At 36.5% G+C, this 22,140-nt stretch overlaps 1 protein-coding gene across 2 annotated transcripts in view; it reads right to left on the reverse strand.

The window, feature by feature from the left end:
• The window catches only part of ntrk3b (neurotrophic tyrosine kinase, receptor, type 3b), a 131,281-nt gene extending 109,449 nt beyond the window's left edge, over nucleotides 1-21,832 (reverse strand). The window contains exons 1-2 of one of the 2 annotated variants that reach the window (XM_084406053.1): nucleotides 21,328-21,832; nucleotides 1,549-1,623 (exon numbers count right to left, since the gene is read on the reverse strand). In XM_084406053.1, coding sequence (XP_084262179.1) covers nucleotides 1,549-1,623; nucleotides 21,328-21,575 — 323 coding nt within the window. In that variant the 5' untranslated portion in view covers nucleotides 21,576-21,832. The remainder of the gene's footprint in view (nucleotides 1-1,548; nucleotides 1,624-21,327) is intronic. The other variant, XM_084406052.1, reaches the window with a different exon arrangement.
• Nucleotides 21,833-22,140: the final 308 nt, after the last annotated feature.

The following is a 22,140-nucleotide window of genomic DNA, read 5'->3' on the forward strand; positions in this document are numbered from 1 at the left end:
TATATCATAAAAACAATATGTTACAGACGAAATATGAATGTTTAGACATGATTCCGTTTCTAGTTTTGGATAGATTATAAAGTTGTTACAGACGAAATATGAATGTTTAGACAAGATTCCGTTTCTAGTTTTGGATAGATTATAAAGTTTTTACAGTAAAATAGACTACTGTCACATCAAATAAGCTTTTGTTCGCCAATTTCTGCTCATATGTTAAATATATAGTATGGGATGTTTTGTCAAAATAAAGTAGGTATATTGAATTATCAATTAAGATGATATAATAGTTTGTTCCAATTCAAACTAACTAATGAATCCTTAACTTTGAAATACGTATGATAAAATGTATGCTTTTCACAAAGAAAGATTGCACTTGAAATATAGTTAAAATTGTAATTGTTGTTGATTTACATGTGAAAACTATTTAATAAAATAGCAAAAAATATACACAAAGGTAGATGTAAACAAAATCTTAATAGGTCAATATGTCACTGAGAGGGACATAAAATTATTAATAATAAATCATTCAATTATTCTTCTCATTAAATTATTTATTATTGTGTTTTATTTGTGACAAATTTGGGGAGAGGATAAATATTCCAAAACTTTCTGAAAATACAGTAAGAGAATTAACTGCACAGTTACTATAAATGTTTACCTTGGATATTATACAATTTGCATGCATACAAAATTTGTGGAAAAAGACAAAAAAAAATTCAAGATGTTTCCAACTCAAAGTTCTAACTTTGAACCAATTCTCTAGAATGGCCTATATATAGCCTATTTGAACAGGATTTGTTTCCAGGTATGACTGTGTACTCAAAATGTGCTTTTGACTTTCATTTATATATTGGATTATATTGTTTTATATATATATATATATATATATATATATATATATTTTTTTTTTTTTTTTTTTTTTTTTTTTGTCCTCGCATCCTTTCTTGTGATTCCCTCTCAGTGACATACCTGACTGAAAGGCTCATTATGCGGCTCATTATGCGGGTCATTGTCTTCTCAGGTGTGAATCACAGCATTATTCATGATCATTCACACCCCCACGTATATTGCCTTTCCAAACATAAAGTGTCTTACAAATTTAAATCAATTGTTTTATGTGAATGAGTTGGCAGGATGATTTTCACATCACTTTGAAGCAAAAACTATAGGCGAAAACATCCATTAGTCAAAAGTCTTGTGGACACATATTTAGTATGTGTTTTGTGGCCTTATCTCAGAAACTTTGATTTTTTGTTTTTTCAATTACCATGCATAACATATTCTGGTAGCCCTGTTTGTGCTGAATACAGTGTAATGACACCTTTGCCAATAATATGTTTATAAGCAACTGAAAAAAGCACAATGAAAAAAGCACACAAATGTCAGGGCATGTCAAAACATCTCAAGGACCCCAAAAACACCTTAGACCCCTAAGGGTTAAAGACATCTTCCCAAAACATGTCTCAGATGACCCCAATCATGCAGTGTGCACCAGACTTTAGTGTAAAATGCATGTAACCTCTATGGGATCTGTTTTTGAATACTCACAGTCTCTGGAGTCCTGTGTACAGTTCCATGTCAACATCCTTAAGAATCTGCAATCCAGTCCAATTTTCTATGTGTCTACAAAAGAAAGAGAGAAAATATTGAAAACAGCACCATTACCACCAATTTATTCAACCAAGATATATGTGTTTTTCCACTTGATGGCTTGGACAGGAACCCAACGGAAGGTCCCTGGAGTTTTGAAAAATGTATCACAGTCCGCGAGCACTCTTGAAACATTCCTCTCAGAGGCATTCGTGTGTTGGTTACGCAGATGGCCTAAGGGTGTGATTACTTCCAAACCACACTGTGAAATAATTAGCAAAACAATTTGTTTTACCCTAGACTGTAAGGTCAAATGCATATAACATGGGAAACACAAAGATAAGTATCATGTACCATGTAGAATTACTAGAGACACAAGTAAACTTGTATGGGAGAGCTTGGATGTAACACTAAATAAATGTATTGTCAGTAATAAAACTCACAATAAGTACAATTTAATCCTCTCTTTTTACAAAATAATTTACACAAACAGTTCAAAAGTGTGGGGTCTGTAGATTTTTTTAAATACTTTTATTCAGCAAGGACTCATTCAATTGCTCAATTCCACAAAAACAAATGAAGCAGTACAACTGTTTTCAACATTGATAATCATAAGAAATGTTTCTTGAGCAGCAAATCAGCATATTAGAATGATTTCTGAAGGATCATGTGACACTGAAGTAGTGATGCTGAAAATTCAGCTTTGCCATCACAGAAATCTTTTTAAAGCACATTCTAGTGCTTTGACCTTTTCTGTTACAACTACGTAGCAAGTATTTTATAAGTATATTTTGAGTTCAGTAGAATCTGACTTTAAAGGGAGAGTTCACACTAAAATAAATATTCTGTCAATAATAACTCACCCTCGTGTCGTTCCAAACCCGTAAGACTTTCATTCATCTTCGGAACACAAATGAAGATATTTTTGATGAAATCTGAGAGCTTTCTGTCCCTCCATAGACAGCTACGCAACTACTATTTTCAAGCCCCAGGAAGGTAGTAGAGACATCACTAAAATAATCCATGCGACTCCAGTGGTGTTTTAAGCAACATTTTTTGCAAGTGCTTTGTTTGCGCAAAAAACACACACATAATTGACCACTTTATTTACCAAATATTAGCCTCCAATGCACATTCATGCAACAACGTCTGCTCAACACAAAACATATGCGTCTTGGTCCTCTCGTGAACGTGCATTGGAGGTTAATCTTTTGTAAATAAAGTGTATAAATGATCTTTTGCTGCACAAACAAATCACGTCACTTCATAAAATTGAGGTTAAACCACTGGAGTCACATGGATTACTACCTTTCTGGGGCTTGAAACTGTTAGTTGCACAGCTGTCACTGAAGGTACAGAAAGTGCTCAGATTTCAACAAAAAGATCTTCATTTGTGTTCCGAAGGTGAATGAAAGTGTTGCGACTTTGTAATGACATGAGGGTGAGTAAATGATGACAGAATATTTATTTTTGGGTGAACTAACCCTTTAATTCATAGATATGTTTAAACTTACTGTAACTGTAATGACAACTAAACTTATTGATTATTATTTTTTATTTTTTTTAAAGAGGCAAAAATTTTAAAAGTTTAAGCTAAACATTTTCTGAATAAATCTAAAAAATAAATAAATAAAGTATTGTCCACCGGGGGGAAAAATAATTGATTTCTTGGAAAAGTAATAGAACACCTCTCCTGAACAAGCCGCATGATTTGAGGTATCAGTCATTTCCATAACACAAATAGTGCAGGATGAGTTATATTGTAATATATTAGGGTTAGGTTTGTTCAAAGTATTAGCAATAGTAAATGTGTTTTCATGCACAACAATGATAATGATCATAAATGGGCACATTATAAACACCCAGCAATGCAGGGAAACCATGTTTACATGGAATTTTATAATCTCAGGTTTTTCTCTGTCAGTCCTGATGTCAAAACATGACATGAACACTTTGAATAAATAAACAATGGTAAAAAAAATTTTTTTTAAAGATATTTACATGATACATATAAATTAAACATAAAACCTAGGGGTGTCAATCGGTTCAATCAAGTTCAGGCTAAACCTTTTCTGAATAAATACTAAAATCTAAGTGAAACAAAGGTGTTACACAAATATCCTTCGCCTCCCCTACCATGTCACTGAAACACCATTATCAGTGTCAGAATCTGCTTGAAACCATGCTTGCATTTAAATTCAGTTAATGCCAGGGCATGCAGCACTGTCTTTATTTCCTATTCCGCAAGCTTTTTATCTGCCAGCTAAAACAAATACAATCTGGATAGAAGTGAAAGATGTTCCAAGCAGGAGAAATTACGGATGTGTCGCTGACAGAACACAGCCACAGACAAAAGCAAACAAGAATACACGCTTCTAGATCCACACACACCCTGACAATGCCACAAAACCCCTAGAAGCACAGTCCAGCACAGTCCATCAGGTAGATTTAATGTTTCTGTTTACAGCATTGGAGAGAGTGACACTTTACAAATGAGTCGCACTGCAGTTAATGTAATACAACAGAGGCCCTGCTACTTTACTGCCCATTGGTTTTACACAGTGTCTTCAGGTCACTCATTTCCACAAAGAGCTTTGATTGAGGATGGGCTTCACAGCTGACGCCCACCACTGAACGATGCCTAAAACCAGTTGAGAATCACTGTTTTTTTTATCCTTGCTGCAAGTGAACCTGTTATTAAAATAGTTTGGCAAGTTTTTACACAGATGTCCTTTAAATCTAGTCAATTTAAAGCAGTTTAAAATGATTAATTAATTAACAAAATGAATGTAACATTTTTCAATAAAGTTTCAATAGTTAACATGAACTAAAATGAAGTGCACTTCTATAGCATTTATTATACTATTAATAATAATTTCTACATTTACTAATACATTGTTAAAAGTCCCCCTGTGGTGAAAATCAAGTTTTTATGTTGTGTATGTCTTTGTGGTGTTTTTCATGTGCTTTAAGACAAACTATGTGCAAATTCATAAGTCAACAGCATTGTTGAGTATTTTCTCCTTAAAACTGCAGTGAAAAAAATATTTGAAGTTTGAAATCGCTGGTTTCTGATGTCGCAAACAACCAATCACGTTAAAGTGCCGGCGGGCTTTGGCATATCATTAACAGTGAACTAGCAGGGGAGTTTCAGAGATGCCAGGTTATCCCGGTATTTGTTTTTGTTGATATGAAAAATCGGGTAGATTAGCAATATTGCGGGTGTATGATGTAGGCTATATAACAATGTTATGTTGAACTATATACCTTTCTCCACTGACGTTCTGAGTTGTTCAAAGCGTGATGATTGTTAAAAGGCAGACTGAAATGGCGGACGGGAATATAGTTTGTGTAACATTAACAACACATTAATTCCTGTTTGATAACATAGTCAAGCAAAAGGCTAATCATATTAATTACCGTTATGTGTCCGACGTTGTAAAGAGCGATATTGTGCAGCGTTTATAGCCTACCTCAGTCAGTTGGCTCGGCTGAGTGAATCTGAACGTGACCGAGTGGAGGCGGGGCTAATTAGCATATTCATGAATCCGCGTATATTAAATGAAGCAAGCAAGGTGTAGAGTTGCATTCAAGATATTTTAAGGCATGACGTTTAAATACGTCATTTTGGTGATCAAAGATTAGTTTTAAAGGACATAATTATTGACAACAGGGGGATTTTAAAATCAAAAGTTGTATTTGTTAACATTAGTTAATGCACTGTGAAGTAACGAACAAACAATGAACATCTGGATATTTATTGACTAATGTTAACAAAAATGAACAAATACAGTTAAAAATGTATTGCTTTAATGGTAGTTAATATATTAACATAACAAATGAAACCTTATAGTTAAGTGTTACCATATATATATATATATATATATATATACACACACACACACACACACACACACACACATATACTGTTTAAACGCATTGATCCCTTTTAGTTGACTAATTTATCAATAATATGTTAATCAGTTAGACTAACTAGACTGACATCTACATATGTAAATCAGTAATCCTAACTCCTTAAAAAAAAAAAAAAAAAAAACATTCTGTTCATTAATCAGACCTCACTAGCTGGATGCATAGAAATCTATAACTGAGTCTGGATGGCATTGTTGTGATCCAGATGCATTGGAGTTTATGCACAGTGTTTATACAGATGCACACCCTAAACCATGTGAATCACTCAAATATCAGTCAAAGGCTCTGTGCCCATTTCATTTCAGCGTGTGATGAAAAGCCTCTCTCAGGCTGTGTGCAAGTTCATGGCTGTTTTCTCCATAATCTCTTCTCTCTCCATTCTTCTCAACACTCATGCCTGGGCATGATTAATGACTTTGTTTAAATGATCTACAGCACAAGTACATATAGCTTAATGGAAGAACACTTAATAAAGCAGATTGTCTCAGGTGTGCTCTCAAGGCATTGATCGACACCTTCCTTTTCTTCTCAGAGCCAGGCTTTGAGTAAAGAACCCTGAAAAGCTAAAAAGCATGATCTAAAGCACACGGCACAAGTGCACTTAGGGGGGTGTCCAAATCCTCTTTTGCAAGTTTAACGACGGGAAAAATGGTCGGCGCACCCGGTGCATGGTCTAAAAGGGTTGGCCCTATTCTCTTAATGAGTAATGGGTGTGTTTTGGGTGTAACGTGCAATAAACCAATCAGAGTCTCCCATTCCCTTTAAAAGCCAGTTGCGCTCGTGCCATGGTGGATTTGCTGTTTACATGGCGAAATTTGCAAGCGGAAAACTAAACACTTCTCCAGAGAGGAAACGGATCTGCTCGAGCGTGAGGTTAAAGCGCATAAGCAGACCATCTACGGGACAAGCCGGATTTCACCATATCTTTATGTACACAATAATAATCTTTTACATTGTAATCCTTTTTTTTTTTTTTTTGGCTACTGCCCGTCACTGTGTATGTAATAAGCAGAGTGTACGCGCGTTGTGCACCCGCCTATAGGCGCATATTACTAATGCGCCCTTTACATAACAAAAAACCTAACAAAATAACAAAAAAAAATTCTGTTTAATAGAAATTTCAGTTAGCAGCTCAAAATAGCAACGCACCAACAATGCGCCTGGACACACCTCGTTTTCAGAACAGCACGCCCACGGGCGAACAGATGGGCGCAAATGCATTTGCTCTTTAAACAACGTGGCGCAGGACGTGAAAATGATAACTGCGTCGGACTGAAACTAGCAAAAAACACTTGCGTTGCGCCTGGTGCCGCATTGCAACGGGTGTATGATAGGGCCCTAGACTGCTGATGAGTACGATTATGAACTCAACCAATGAAATGATTTCAAATACTGTAATAGCAATTAGAGCAACCACATCTACAAAACTCTTCAGCATGACTGCTTGAGTCAGTAAACATAGTTTTACGCTTCACTTATTCTTTACTGCTGTTCCTTCTACACCCACATAACATCTGAATAAATGTAATTATTCAGAGACAGGTGTACAACATGCCTTATTTCTAATGGATCTAGTCGATGAAATTACAGCTGGCCTCCATCTGTTGCTGATTTCAGGTTTCCATCCAGGATTTACACTTCTGATGTATAAATACAACATGCCTCACCTTTACCGCTAACAAGCTATAAATCATTCGTAGGTGCCTGGATGTTGATTTGCATGTTAAATGGTAGAAATATTTGTCATTATGTGAGGCAGCACTTCTGAGGTTCGTTAGCATTTGTTACATTGCAGCTGAGGTATGCAGGATAAAGAAAGGCTTTAATTGCAAGCAGTTGCATTTATAGGTTACACTTTATTTGAAGGTGTCCTTGTTACAGTGTAGTTATACATATAAGTACTGAATAATAATAATTAACTGCATGTACTATAGGGTCAGGATTTGGGTTTGGTTCAGGGTTAGTTGCATCTAAAATTTACTGTTATAGTACGTACATTGTGTAAAATAAGGTGATACCCATTTATATTTTCTGAAGAGATGAGTGTTGTTTGCCTGTGCTAGGGTTTTGAAGGTGGTTGCCAGACCACTGCTATGTTGTTCCTAAGGTTCCTGACTGGTCAGCATGTTGCTAGGGTGTTCTGGATACTTGCCATGCTATTGTACACTCCTAAAAATAAAGGTTCTTGGCATCAATGGTTCTGTAAGGGAGGTTAGGCCTAAGGAGGAAATGTCTGGCTTGATTCCAGCAGGGATGTCTGCAAGAACACAGAGTCCAGTACAATTCCATTTGACCACTTTATTAATCTATTGAAACAGGTAGAACAGAGCAGATGAGCAGGGAGTACATAATGTGCGGTTTCTAGAACAGAAACACAAACACTCCAATCAAGATAAATCTTATTTAACTTACACAATCAAAAGATACACAATATAAACAAATGAAAAGAATGAACACACATCACAAACATCAAGCAGTTCCAACATTGTGCATCAATGCAGGCATTTATAAAGCAGGACTCATTAGTGCATGGTTGCAGTGATTGGTTAATTAACAGAGGGAGTGTACAAATCAATAAGCAGCTAATTGAAGAGAAACTAGGACTGAGCAAATGAATTTGGGCATCTTAGTTAGGCAAACCAGGAAAAGAATTGTAAACAATGATACAAATAAAAGAAACAATAATCTTTAATACGGGTTCCATAAAGAACCTTTAACATCCATGGAACCTTTCCATTACATATCCATTCTTTAGACTTTTAAAATGTTCTTTATTGGTTCTTTAAATAACTATTTAAGGTTCTCCACAGAGCAAAGTTTCTCCCACAGTTTAGGTTTGTATGATATTATCCCCCCATTTATTGCCTGCCAAAAAAAAAAAAAAAAAAAAAAAGATTTCTTGGAAAAGTATAGAACACCTCTCCTGAACAAGCCACATGATTTGAGGTACTGTGTCATTTATTTCTGTAACATGAATAGTGATGGATGAGTTATGTGCTGAATTTTAATACTTACCAAGTATTAACAATAGTGAATGTTTACATGCCGAAAGAATGCAATGCAAGAATGTGTTTACATGACATTTTAAACTTTTGAGTTTTCTCTATCAGTCTTGACGTCAAAATAGACATGAACACTGAACACTGGTTAATAGTCAGTCGGGTTCATAAAAAACTGTATATTAACTTCCACTGCTAAAAGTGCACAGCAGAGATGTAGCTGTAAAAAAAGGTGGATAAATTATAAATCTATGTGGGTATCCTGCTGTGCATTGGAGACAAGATGAACTATCAGCATGTATATATATTTTAACATTTTAAATACTCTGTCAAATTTGTCAAATTCAAAATGTCACATTTATAAATTCCAATTTAAACCAATTATATTTATGTTTATAATAACAAATCAATGGCATTTTCTCTAAGAATGCCAAGGAAGCACTGCCTTCTCAAAAGATGTGACAAAACAATACAATACAATAAACAAGTGAGGACACCATCAATACACTTGCCATGTTTACTGCGGATTTAATTATATTAATAGTCGCCCGAAAACAAGACAAAAATTAATAGTAATAGCCTCCTCATTAATAATACCACTCCTCCATAACAGGCTAATAAATGTATCTCAGTGTTGATAGATTGGAATTGTCCAAGTATCGTACCAGAAGCTCAAAATTATCGTATTTAAAATTATTGTACACGAGTCAAACGTACAGAATACAGATATTTATCTAGACCAACAACTTTTTGACATGACCTGCAAATTACTTTAATAACAAATAACTATCGCCCTCAGCTTGGAAATAACGTGCCCTGCCACGTTAACTTGTGCTCGTGAGAGAGAGTCATTCTCCACGGTGATTGGCCACGTAGACGTAACATGAGATGAGATGGAAGACATGTGAAACACCACGTTCACGTTCTCCTCACATTACGGTAGACGTAGGATCCACAGCTAGATCAATGAGTATAAAAGCCCTATGATTACAACGACCATCATTTGAAGTGTCACAAAATTCAGAATTTTTTCATTTTTGATCGTACAGAGGTCAAAATGATCATACAAATACGATATTTTTTGTGTGTCTGGCAACACTGGTGTATCTTTTCCAGTACCGATCAACTTTATCCAATAAGTAACGTGGTGCGAAGAAATTATAAATCGCTGGGTTAAAAACAGAGAAGGATCTGTCTGCTTCCTGTATGACAGTAAACACGCCCACTATTAGCTAAGTAGGCTCCTGGCCACGCCCACTAAACCCACTTGATGAGACTTTTCTCTCATACCTAATCCCTGTCCCAAATGGAACCCTAAGCCCTCGCGATCATCCTCCAACTCCACGCTTTCGTGACGTAATTCTGCTTGTACTGTCAGGTAGAAGTCTACTGCGGAGCTCGTGGGACAATTTCACAAAAATTAATCACTGATTCGACTCCCTATACTATGTACTATATATTTTCCATTCTGTAATGTAAATGACTCATTTACATTTGGGAATGACTCATAAAAAATGATGGAATTTTTTTGCACTGAGTAGGCTATATAGCTACATTTAGGCTACCTGTTCAAGTTGGATACTCTCACCTTAACTAAGATGCAAAAATATATCTGTGATTAAATTATAAATGATATCATTGGACAGTTATATATAAAACATAACTTACAAGAATTTTAACTTAAGATTAGGCCAAAAGTACCTTTTGAAGAGACTGGCAGATATTGTGAGAAAGGCTTGACAACGGGAAAAGATTGAAATCTGTTTTGACTTCTTTGCTCACATTAGACTTATAAAAGCATTGAAATATTGAGCTCTCTGATCAATTTGTCTGACTTCCTTTGGAAAGGTGTTCAGTTGAGGTAAAATCATGATAATGTTTCATGTCTAGTATATACACAGGGCAATTATACTGTCCCCATATAGCGGTGACCTTTAAAAATGTGCAAATGTCTCAGCCTAATTTTCCCTATTCACTACACCTATTAGCAATGCCTTTCAACATTCTTGTCATCTTCATATGTTGTCGTTTTATAACTTAAAAAAATGTGTTTACAGAATATATGTAGAACAGATTTTTTTGACCTAGAAATTAGCATTCTTCAGCGCCATCATTTAACAGTAAGTTCACCCAAAAAGATAATTCTGCTGTCCTTAATCACCCATGTCATTTTTTAATCCCATACGACTGGACTTTTAGGATACTTTATGGTGCCTTTGCATCCTTTTTGAATGCTTTAGTCCCCATTTTTGCAATTGTATTGAAGAAAAACAAAAAACTTTCTCCTTTAGGGTTCCATGGAAGGAAAAAAGATTTTGAATGACATAGTTTTCATTTTGGGGTGAACTATTCCTTATTCCAAAAGTGTTCATTCCAAAACATCCAACTCTGACCGGCAACAGAGCAATTACACATTCTCAAGGAGATTTCCTCCATATTAAGTTTTTCTGATCCAAAGTGCTGCGGGCATCTTATCGAAGCTAATGTGCGTAAGACTTAACTTTCCCAAACTAACCGTGTCTAGGCAGGCATGCATTTAGGCCATGTATCAATGTGCCTCAGATTAACTGTGTGCAGCATTCGCAGCTTCATGATTCATGTCCAGAACTGGCAGTCTAAATATAGGCACAACAAAACCCCTTCTGTGCTGTATCTACATTCTGCACATCTCTACCCTCATCCACTCCTGAGCTTCAGCCAAAATGAAAATGAGCATAATTAGGTCCCATGAGGCAGAGAGCATTAGACAGAAAAGCAATAATGGCACGGACGCCAATATCTTCCTGGTTTTGGAATGCCAATGTCACTTGCCATGCCAAAGGCTGCAGTGAGCACTTGTTTGGAAAACCTGCACGAGATGACTTCCTTAACACAGAGTAGTGGGCAATTTTGATTTCCTGCACTTATCAGGGGAAAACAGGCAAACATTTTGCTCTCTGGTGGGGGGAATGTATGAAGAAAACACATCAACTCCGCAGCCGGGCACATATTAAAAAGAAGACATTTTACACACTATAAATATGTTCTCTGCTCGTCTGCTATTACATTTTTTGCATGTTGTTGAAAGCATGCCGTACACAGTTCAAAAGTTTGGGGTCAGATTTTGAAAAAAGTTTTTGAAAGAAGTCTCTTATGCTCGCCAATCCTGCAGTTATTTAATCAAAAATACAGTAAAACATTTAGAGGGTAGGGTCAGAATTTGTCATAAACAACTTGAAAGCATGGATCCATCCTGCCTTGAATCAATGGTTCAGGCTGCTGGTGGTGTAATGGTGTGTGAGATATTTTCTTAACACACTTTGGGCCCCTTAGTACCAATTGAGCATCGTTTAAATGCCACAGCCTTCCTAAGTCCATCCCTTTATGACCACAGTGTATCATCTTCTGATGGCTACTTCCAGCAGGATAACACACTATGACACAAAGCTCAAACCATCTCAAACTGGTTTCTTGAACATGACAATGAGTTCACTATACTCAAATGACCTCCACAGTCACCAGATCTCAATCCAATAGAGCACCTTTGGGATGTGCTGGAACGGGAGATTCGCATCATGGATGTCCAGCCGACAAATCTGCAGCAACTGCGTGATGCTGTCATGACAATATGGACCAAAATCTCTTGAGAAATGTTTCCAGCACCTTGTTGAATATGCCACGAAGAATTAAAGCGGTTCAGAAGGCAAAAGGGTGTCCAACCTGGTACTTAAAAGTTGTACCTAATTAAGTAGCCAATGAGTTTTTTGCAAGGAGCCAGAGAAAGGCAAGGTAAGGAAAACAGGACAGAAAGTCATTGGGACACAGAGTGTGACACAGGAGACAGTAGCATTCAGCATAGCAGAAAACAAACAGAAACACAGAGGCAGAACCTATTTTCACTGTCTTTGAACAGACAGGTGAGACTGTCTGAGGTGCCCTCCCTGGGTAACAATATTACAGTCACAAACTGAACTGAAAGAGTTATTTTTTAGGGATAAATGAGTTTTCTAGGTTTTGTTGGCATGTTTTGTCTAACACATTACGTATTTAAGTCTGTGAATAAGTGTGTCTGTGTGGTGTGTGTGTGTGTGTGTGTGTGTGTGTGTGTGTGTGTGTGTGTGTGTGTGTGTGTGAGTGTGTTGGGGGGTAAAATGTATTATGAGCATATAATACATGATTAATATTATTTCATGTAATATTGAAATGATCTAATATTGATTCATGTTTCACCAGATACAAACCTAAACAGAGGACCCAAACAATTTTCAAGGGACCCTACAGCCTGGAAGTCATAACATACAAATCTATGCACTAGTACAAAGCATTAATTGTAAAAACGTGTCCAGCTAATTTAACATAAATGAGTACATGAGAGCATGCTGTACTTTTTGTATAACTGGAGTATGGCTTTAAATTGTTAATCCACCCAAAAATGAAAATTCTGTTATCATTTCCTCACCCTCATGTCGTTCCAAACCTGTATTCCTTTCTTCTCTGGAACATAAAAGAGGATGTTACAGTTTCGGTTCCCGCCGACTTCCATTATATTTTTTTTAACCATACAATGGAAGTCAAAGGGAAGTAAAACTGTTTGGTTATCAACATTCTGATAAATCATAATATATTTTTGTTATTACAAAACTGTAAATGCTGATTGTAAAAGCTGCACATCACTCTTAAATTAAAAGTTACACAACAGACTGTCAATATGTGTATTAGGGCCCTATTTTAAAGGGGTCATCGGATGCAAAATTCACTTTTATATGGTGTTTGCATATAAATGTGTCTTTGCAGTGTGTGGACACAACCACCAATTAAAAAAATCCTTTCACTCCTTTTTTTTCTAATCCTCAAAAAGTCTAAACACTCTCAATAATCAAGCCGTTTGGATTTTCTGCTTCGCCCACGAGCACTGACGGACTGTCCCGTATTAGCATATTTCTGCCATTTGTATACTGTCCGCCAAGGCAGCACTTTACGTGCCTTGTGTCGACACCCCCCATTGAGGAGAGGGGTGGGGTGAGCAGTTGCTCATTATCATTTAAAGAGACATGCGAAACGGGTCGCTGTGAACTGAGCTGTTTTTGAGAGGGTTAAAGGGAGTTGTTTTACACAACCATTGAGGAATTTAAACCAAAGTATGTTACAAACTTTACATGAAGACCCTAAAGAATCATAGCAACTTGTGGAAAATGGGCATCCGATGATCCCTTTAACGATCTAAGCGCATGGTCTAAAGCGCACAGCGCTAGTTTAACCATGGGAAAAATGGTTGGCGCAAATGCATTTGATATTTAAACAACGTGGCACAGGACGTGAAAATGATAACTAATTGGTTTAACCTTATCACTGCTACAGTATTTATTGTGTGTCACCCCAGACTGTCACTGGCCACCACATTAATAACAATTAAAACAAGTAATAAAAACTCAGTGAGTGTTTTAGCGCAATTTTCTCACGTCATGGGATCACAACACTCAAAATAAAATTTTTGAAGCATAAAGGAAAGATTTTTTGATCAAATCTTTTTTTCTAATATTATTGTAAATTTTAGAAGCTATCGATTGCAATTTGTTTCAACTCGATAGCTATTATGGTTGCCGAGAAATTTGCAAAAAACGGATTTTTTTCTGGAATTTCCAGGAAATCCAAAATCTTTTCCTGGATTTTTTTTGTGCGTTCCCGAGATTAGACCTTCCTTAACATAATGCCGAAAACCCGAAGTCTCTAGGTGGTCTGGTTGAGGAGTAGATAGAAGTGCAAGATTGGTGCGCACAGACAGAACAGAAATCATGAGTTAACAATCGCAATTTTGTCCGGTGGAAAATTGCGCTAAAAATATGGATCCTGGAATAACTGCTGCCAATGACTTGCTGTTGATTCCATGGTGCAAAACTTCAGCAGCAGGGCGTTCAGAGCAGGTGCGTCTGTCAACAAGCCTTCTAGTACTATTTCATGTAGAGCTTTCTTTTCTGCACTCAATATGTCTTGTCTTGAGTTGAGCAATACATGGCATATCCCCTGATGAGTATTCTAGCAGCCCATTGTTGTATGAGAAGCTTTTAAATAAAATACTGGATCACTGTTCCCTTTTGTACTGGCAAGAAGCCCAAAATGACATACAGCATGCAAATCTGGGAAACTTTTGGCTGTGAAAATAAAGTGTTTAAAGCACATCCCATCTGGGGTCTTAGCACATACATGCTGTTGATCATAATTTGCAGCCCGCCGGCTGGGATAGTAAACGTAGTGTGTGTGCACAAACAAGTTTACACTGACTTCCTCTAGTTTCCCACGCTTACAACAAGTGTTAACTAACTTCTGATTCAAATGAAGTAAGGACAAATATTCATTGTGAGACATTTTGCAATAGTGTTACGGAAGTGTTGCATTTTCATTGTGGTCCCTGTGGGAACCATAAAAGCAGCTTCCTGCAAGAATTAATCCTTTTTTTATATATATGCCTGCTTACACTGATCCTTTTGAGCTGGATTGAGGGGAAACGCATACAATACTGTAATCAACAGCTAAATGCCTTATTTCAAAGGCTTTCTTACAAAATGGGTGCTTTTAACATTAATGACCCAACTATATATACATGTGATCTGGATTCCGTAATCAGATTCCCAAGATTTTGTACTTGTAATACGTTTTTATGAAAAACGTGTAACTTTTTTTATTGATTACATGATCACATGTTATTCTCACCATGGCAGTACATTATTCATAATTCATTGATTCTCCCTACTATTTCTTTTTTATCTTTGAAATGTTCCTTTCTAAAAAAGCCTAATGCTTACAGTATATACGTTCAGAAGGTCTTCCAGGTTTGAGGAATTGCACACACAGACCAGCCTCTATATGAGCCGATCACTGAAAACTGAGATAAAACGAGTTAGTTCAAAAGAAATCTAAAAGGAATCAAAAAATAGTCTGATTATACTACCTTAAATGTGTAATGTAATGGATTATGTTACTAACTACAATTTTTGTCAGTAGCTGACAACAATTTGTAAGTAATCTACCCAGCACTGTATATACATATATATAAAATTACATTATAATTTTTTTATATTTTAAAATTATTACCAATATGCACTATTTTATGCTTCTTATGCATTATTTTTATGCTTACTGGAGTATCAAAGTGACACCTTAAACCACGTGTGAGTCTCTTGTGCACTTTGTGTGAGGAGAGCTATTTGTAAGAGTTGCTTGTTTTGTAGAGCATTTCAAATTATTTACTTACAATGTTGCTTTATAGTAAGGAAGCTTCCTTATAAGTTGGCAGTGGACAGGTTTGAAACCTGTCAGTATACAGACGCATAACTAAAATAAGTCATCTAAGAAAGGTGCTTGAGGCTTCGATTATAATAACGAAGACATTTTATATAAAATCAAACACGGTGACCGTGACAGCAGTCTTTTCATGTAATATATGTCAAATCGGATTCTGCGACACTCTCATACATCTATTTTACACGTGTTCCAAGCCCTCTGAGAATCTTGCACTTGACAAGAACTGTACACTCTTTTAATAGGATAGGACATTTTCCATTTAAAATCTTTCTGCTGTATTTCAATTTCAATCTCCATATCTACTTGGCTCATAGTCTGGGGAAAAAAAGAAAAGCGTGAATGTCTGACAGATTCCATTTCATGATATTATTATATGAACCTGTACGTCTGAGGTTTTGCCACACTGAAGCTGAAATCTATTCCAGCATGTTATGCAGCAGGTAGGACCATGATGCATTCTGTAATATACAGTCTTGTGGACCGCATCCAAGACTTCGCAGCCTAGGTCTTTACCCTATTAGCTTAAAACACAATCATTACTAGCATAGTGTGCACAAATTAAGCTTTCAAAGAGAGAAAATATTAATTAAATTGGATCTAAAAATAGTTGTGTTGGTAAGGAATTTGTGGCTTGTAGGATTTTATGTGACCTAGAAAAGGAGGATCAAAGGAATTTTGTTCATGGATTCAAAGTGTTCAATATTTCATGGTGGAATAATGCCGCCATGAAAGAAGTCTTGTGGTGGCAGACGAAATCTGTGCGGTGTTGAAAAGAGTGGCATTGTGGCATTGCGCTGCTGTCATTCTGGTGCAGCTTCGTTTTGTACTGCCTTGAGAAACAGACACCAGGGCTAAAAAACACTAAAAAGTGTGCCCTCCTTTTTCTTCCTTTTCAGTTACCAGATGATTATTTCATGATGTGATCTATTTAATGAGACATTTTGATTATTTAATTTGAACCGTCACATCTTTTTCACTCTCTGTCCTCGCCTTGCACTGATTCTTTAGACATGGGACAAAACAGGCTACAGAAGAGAAACTACAATGGAAATTATTAAAAAGGTCATGACTTGAGAAATCGAAGAGATCCTTGTACTATAAAAAATATCCTGTAAGTTTCAGAAGTCAAATCTTCCTTGTTAGTCCAAACATTTAATCCTGGTCCGTTTAGCATTCAAATTGGCATTTTTAACACCGAACTTAAAGGCAAAGGGATACGTTCTCAAGTTTCAGAGCACACTAAAATGTCAGGTCTGGAATCATTTACCCACAAGTCTAGCATGTCAAGTTTAGGGATGATACTTCGAACGTTAATGTGCATTAACATAGGCCCTTGCCTTGTTTTAAAATCCGACGGGCAATATGATGTTTGCAAAGGAGCTAGCCTAGGCAGATTACAAGTGCTTACATTGATAACTAGGTTAATAGGTATGAGGTTATTATGCCTAACAGAACTAGAAAACCCAAATGTATCTGTAGGTCTATGAAAAATGATGGTAGGGATTACTTGCCCAAGATTAGGAGTGTTAGCAATTGTAGTACCACATCTAACCATTAATATGTTAATTAATGAGCAGCTAATATTGTCAATATCCACCTTTGATTGAGATGTCCTAGCAATGTCCCTTCATCCGTTAGTGTTCAGAAGGAAGTCAATATGAGAAGACAGTATGTGTGCCCCTTTCTCATTTGGATGACACCTATCACGACTAAAAAGTTCATATTTTCCCCAGAAAGAATCAAAATGATCCACAAAGGGAAATCCATTATCTTGACAGTAGTTTTGTAACCACACATGGAGAGACCACAAACGGCTGAATTTCTCACCTTCTGTACGAAGAGAAGGAATAGGACCGGAAACCACAGGTAGCATCCCTGCTTCCTGGATAAGGCCAAGTAGATTTATAAAATCTTTCTTGAGACTCTGTGAGTTTCTGTCCATGACGTCATTAGAGCCGATATGAATAACAAAATGTTCTGTGTTAGGGAGTTGCTTGTTTATTGTAGGAAATGCTGCAATTAAATCCCTTATCCCTGCTCCAGGATAACAGAGAGTTCTGGCATTGGGGACGTTGACTTTGCGAACCATTGAACTTCCAGCAATAACTCTGCTTGGTGTAAGTTGAGTGCGGCGAAGCGCATGACAGTTCTGTACCGAACTGTAATGGCAACATCCCGACTATGACGAGAAAAAAAAACTATATGCTTGAGCATTCTGTCCTTTTTAGGGTCGCATATTCCTCTTTTTGGTAATGGCAGAGACATTGGAATTGATTTTAATATGAAAAACTGTTAATCAATCATAGTAGTGGGTGTTTACTTGCAAGTCTTGAATACGGCACGCAGATCTAAACAGTTTGAAAGAGAGTATCAAAAACTGGATAGAAAATAGACTATTACTTCTAAATTAGGATTTAAAATTTCTAGCTAACATTATAAGTGGCCCTCAAAGAATGTAGTTCCATAATCTCTTTAAAAAACTATTTCTTTAGGGAAACAATGAACAATGTTGTTATATTCAAAACGAATGGCAAGTACAATTGAGACATGTTTTGCCTCACATATTTTGCATCGTGTTTTGCCTCAAGTTATAAGATTTAACTTAGCTCAATTTGAACAGAAGATCTAGATCTTGTTTCTTTCTGCTTCTCTATATCCATATCATGCAACATAATTATGCATTATGGTGCATTACGCACTGCAGCTCCTTCAGATGAACTTTAGCTATCGGAACACTCTCTAATTATAAAGAACAGGGCTAGTTTTGACCTAGAAACCTCAACATTAACACACAGACAGAGCTTGACATGGGCACATTTCCAATTAAAGAAGCAGCATTGTAAATCAACGGTTTATTACATTACACTGAGGGATACATTTGCTGATAATAGTGAAAAAGCAGACTTTAAAAAGAACTATAAGCTCTGTTCAGAAACAAATCCCCACTGTTACTGTAGAGCACCAATGCATTCTCCTCTTCTGCTAAACTCTTTACCATCACGTTTAGTTATACTAGCCTAGGAAAGAAAAAGGAGCTCAAAGTTATTCATTCATTTCAGTTCATTTGGTATGAACGGATGGAATATCCCATGTCATTGTGCATGTATTATCACTTTTTAAACAAGGAGCCTTGACCATTCCAGTGTCAAGTATAAATTGGTAGAGGCAAACTTCGGGCAGTCACATTTTTCCGTAATATTAAATGAAAAAGGAAAACATTATATTTTGCATTAAGCAAATGAAGCCAGTTTTTAAAACCATTAAGATTTTTTGCAGTGTGTCATTATTTCATTATTTTCATGAGAATTGAGCACATTTCCCTCAAAATAATTATTACCATAATGTGTCTGGATGTTTTATTTATTTAAAAAATATATTTTTGCAATTATCATTATTCTCAGCAGTGATTCTCATTAGATTCTCATTACTGCTGTAGTGTACTTAGTTTTTTTTTTTACCATATTGTATAAAAACATATTGCACTGATAAATACATACTGATATATAAATTCACATTGCAGTAATAATAATTTAAAAAATAATGAGAATTGTCAGAAAATAATGCACACAAAAAAAGAAAAGCTGTCTCATGAGATTCCCCTGATTTGAAATTGAATCACTATTATTCTATACACTATGAATGTCTTTGGAAATCAAAGACTTTTATCAAGATTGTCTGATAGATTGTTGTGAAATATTGAAGAATAACAGCTTCTGGCTACCGACAATTCTGCAGTTTCTCTCTCTCTCTCTCTCTCTATACAGTACGTCTAACACGACTATCGTTTGTCTCCATGATTCATCATAAGCTAATTAAAATACAATCACCTTAGAAACAAACTTCAAAAGCTCAAACAACTCAACCCGAGCCTCGTTTCCAGATCTCAAGCACTTCCTTTTTGAACCTCCTTAGCTCCCACAGGTTATCAATGCGTCTTTTGATTGTTGCCTCGGAAAGTACTTCATTTATATTCCTCAGTAAAAGTGGGGCCCCCGCAGATGGCTCTACGATCAGCTTCCCCGACAAAAATCCCTATTATAACCATTACAAGAGAGACAAACAAAAATTTAGCACAAATTTCCTTTAAAGGACAACTTCAACGAATACTTCATTAGCTGCATGTAGGGGAGAGACAGGGTCAGTGCCATTCTATAGTTACGGTTCTTCACATTAAAGAGCCAAACCCTGACGTTCTTCTTAATTCTCAAATGGCAGTCCTGACCTACTTAACACAAAAAAGGCCTCATAAAACTTGATGATGTGCTTGTAAGTCATATGATGAGTTTCAAATGCTATCGCAAGAATATAACAAAAGACACTAAAGTGTCCGCTTTTGAAAAAAAAAAACTATATAAAATGTGTTTCATATACATGTATAAAATATACATTTGGTAGCTTAAACTTGAGAGAATGCTTCCTATAATTGCAAAAGCTTCATTAGAAATTATGTTGCATATTATGAAAAAAAAATAAAAAATACATCCATTTAATCTCAGACTCAATCTTAATGATAAAATGAAAGCATTTTGGCTCAAAAAGCTTAAGTGAGAAAGACACACCTACTCTTATACTGAATTTCACATTTGAAAAACAGACACTTTGAGTGAAACTTTGAAGGATCCCCTCCATTTTCTGAGACAGCAACTAAATAAATCATGTGTTCACTGCAAACACACACACACTGTCATGTATCACGGTACAGCCAGCCATGAAAAGGACAAACAGACAGACAGCAAGATAGACCGACAGCCAGAGAAACAGACAGCTATCTCTTTCTCATGTTCGATATGAATATAGAAGTTTTATAACAGATCGAGGTTGTAAATAGAATCAGCCAGCACTATGGAGATTGTATGAGCTGTCCAGAGTGCTGAATGAAAGAAATCTCTGTAACCTGTTGGTGCACTGCTGTTCACTTCAAACCATTCATTGCTAGTGTTATATTATCACTACAATCCCTTCTATAATATACATGTCACAACAATGGATTTATGTTTAGACCTGAATATTAATATGTACAAAAAATCCATTTTAAGCAATGAGGGAAGTGTGGACAATAGGCTACCATTTCCAATGTCTAAGGTTGCTAATCACACAGTCATATCAAACTGAACGTTTCCTAAGGATGTTTCATTCAATAATATGAAAAACTGACTTGGCTGCATTGATTAAATCTATGCGAAAGCAAACAGGTTTTTACATAATATGAACATTAATTAATGCAGAAGCACGACATAAAATTTCAAAACAGCAATAGCATCATTGCAAAATGTTTTATAATAGGCTATGCTCTTAAATGATATACCTCGTAAAACCTTTAAGGACAAAAAAAATTGGTATCTTGAGATTGTGAATCTTTAAATAATCGAATTAGTTTTGAAATATAGGCTACATAATACAAGTTCAAACAATAATGCAGATTTGATAAAGAAGCCAAGTTTTACTATAGGAGGAAGTCATGGCGAGATATATATTTATATATCTATTTTGCGCAGTATAGGAGAGGGACGCACAGAAACCCACTTACATGGACGTGATGTTCCTGAAGAGCTCTTCAATGTCATTATTGTTACTGCCATTGCCCGCCGGATCTTGTAGAGCAAGTAAAGGGAAGAAATTTCCACTGTCGGACTTATTGCAATAGATCTCAGTGGGCGAACAGCTGCATGTTGGTGGACAATCGAGCATGGAGCTCCAATAACCCTGGAAGATGCTTGAAAGAAAGAAAAGCCTCCAGGTGAACACAGGAACCGCTGAACAGAACCATATATCCATGACTTTTGGGTCCAAAACGACTCGACGTCTTCCAGGGCTGACGAGGATGGTGATGATGAAGATCGCTGATGAGTGTTTAATATCTAAATGCGTTGGCTACATAAGAGTGCGCGCGCCTGGGAACATCATATGAGGTTGGGCTCGTAATCTAATCGCCTTATTAAAAGAACAAGTGCAAATGCCACAACTCGCCTCGACTTTCCGTTCCACAGTCCATCATAGAGATGCTCTCAGTGTCCAGGCTGGAGGAAAGTACTGCTGAAAGCGCGATGCTCCGGATGACGAGTATAAAGTCCCACCTACTGGACAGAATTAAGACTGACACCTGCAAGAGGAGGAGGAATCCGATTTCCGACCAACAAAGGCTTTTATGTAAGACTTGCGCAGGAAAAAAATATATAAATCGAGTGTAGTTTATTCCTCTTTCATTAGTGATGGGTTTCCCCTATGTTTCCGTTGTTTTTCTGTCACTGATATTTTTAGTAGTAGACTAGGCTACCCAGTAAATTAATTTGTCAAGTGGAGAAGGCCGGGGCTAGTTGTCACACGAGGACGTTGTCATAGG

Source organism: Rutilus rutilus (genome assembly GCF_951802725.1).
Source record: "Rutilus rutilus genome assembly, chromosome: 3".
NCBI classification, from domain to species: domain Eukaryota; kingdom Metazoa; phylum Chordata; class Actinopteri; order Cypriniformes; family Leuciscidae; genus Rutilus; species Rutilus rutilus.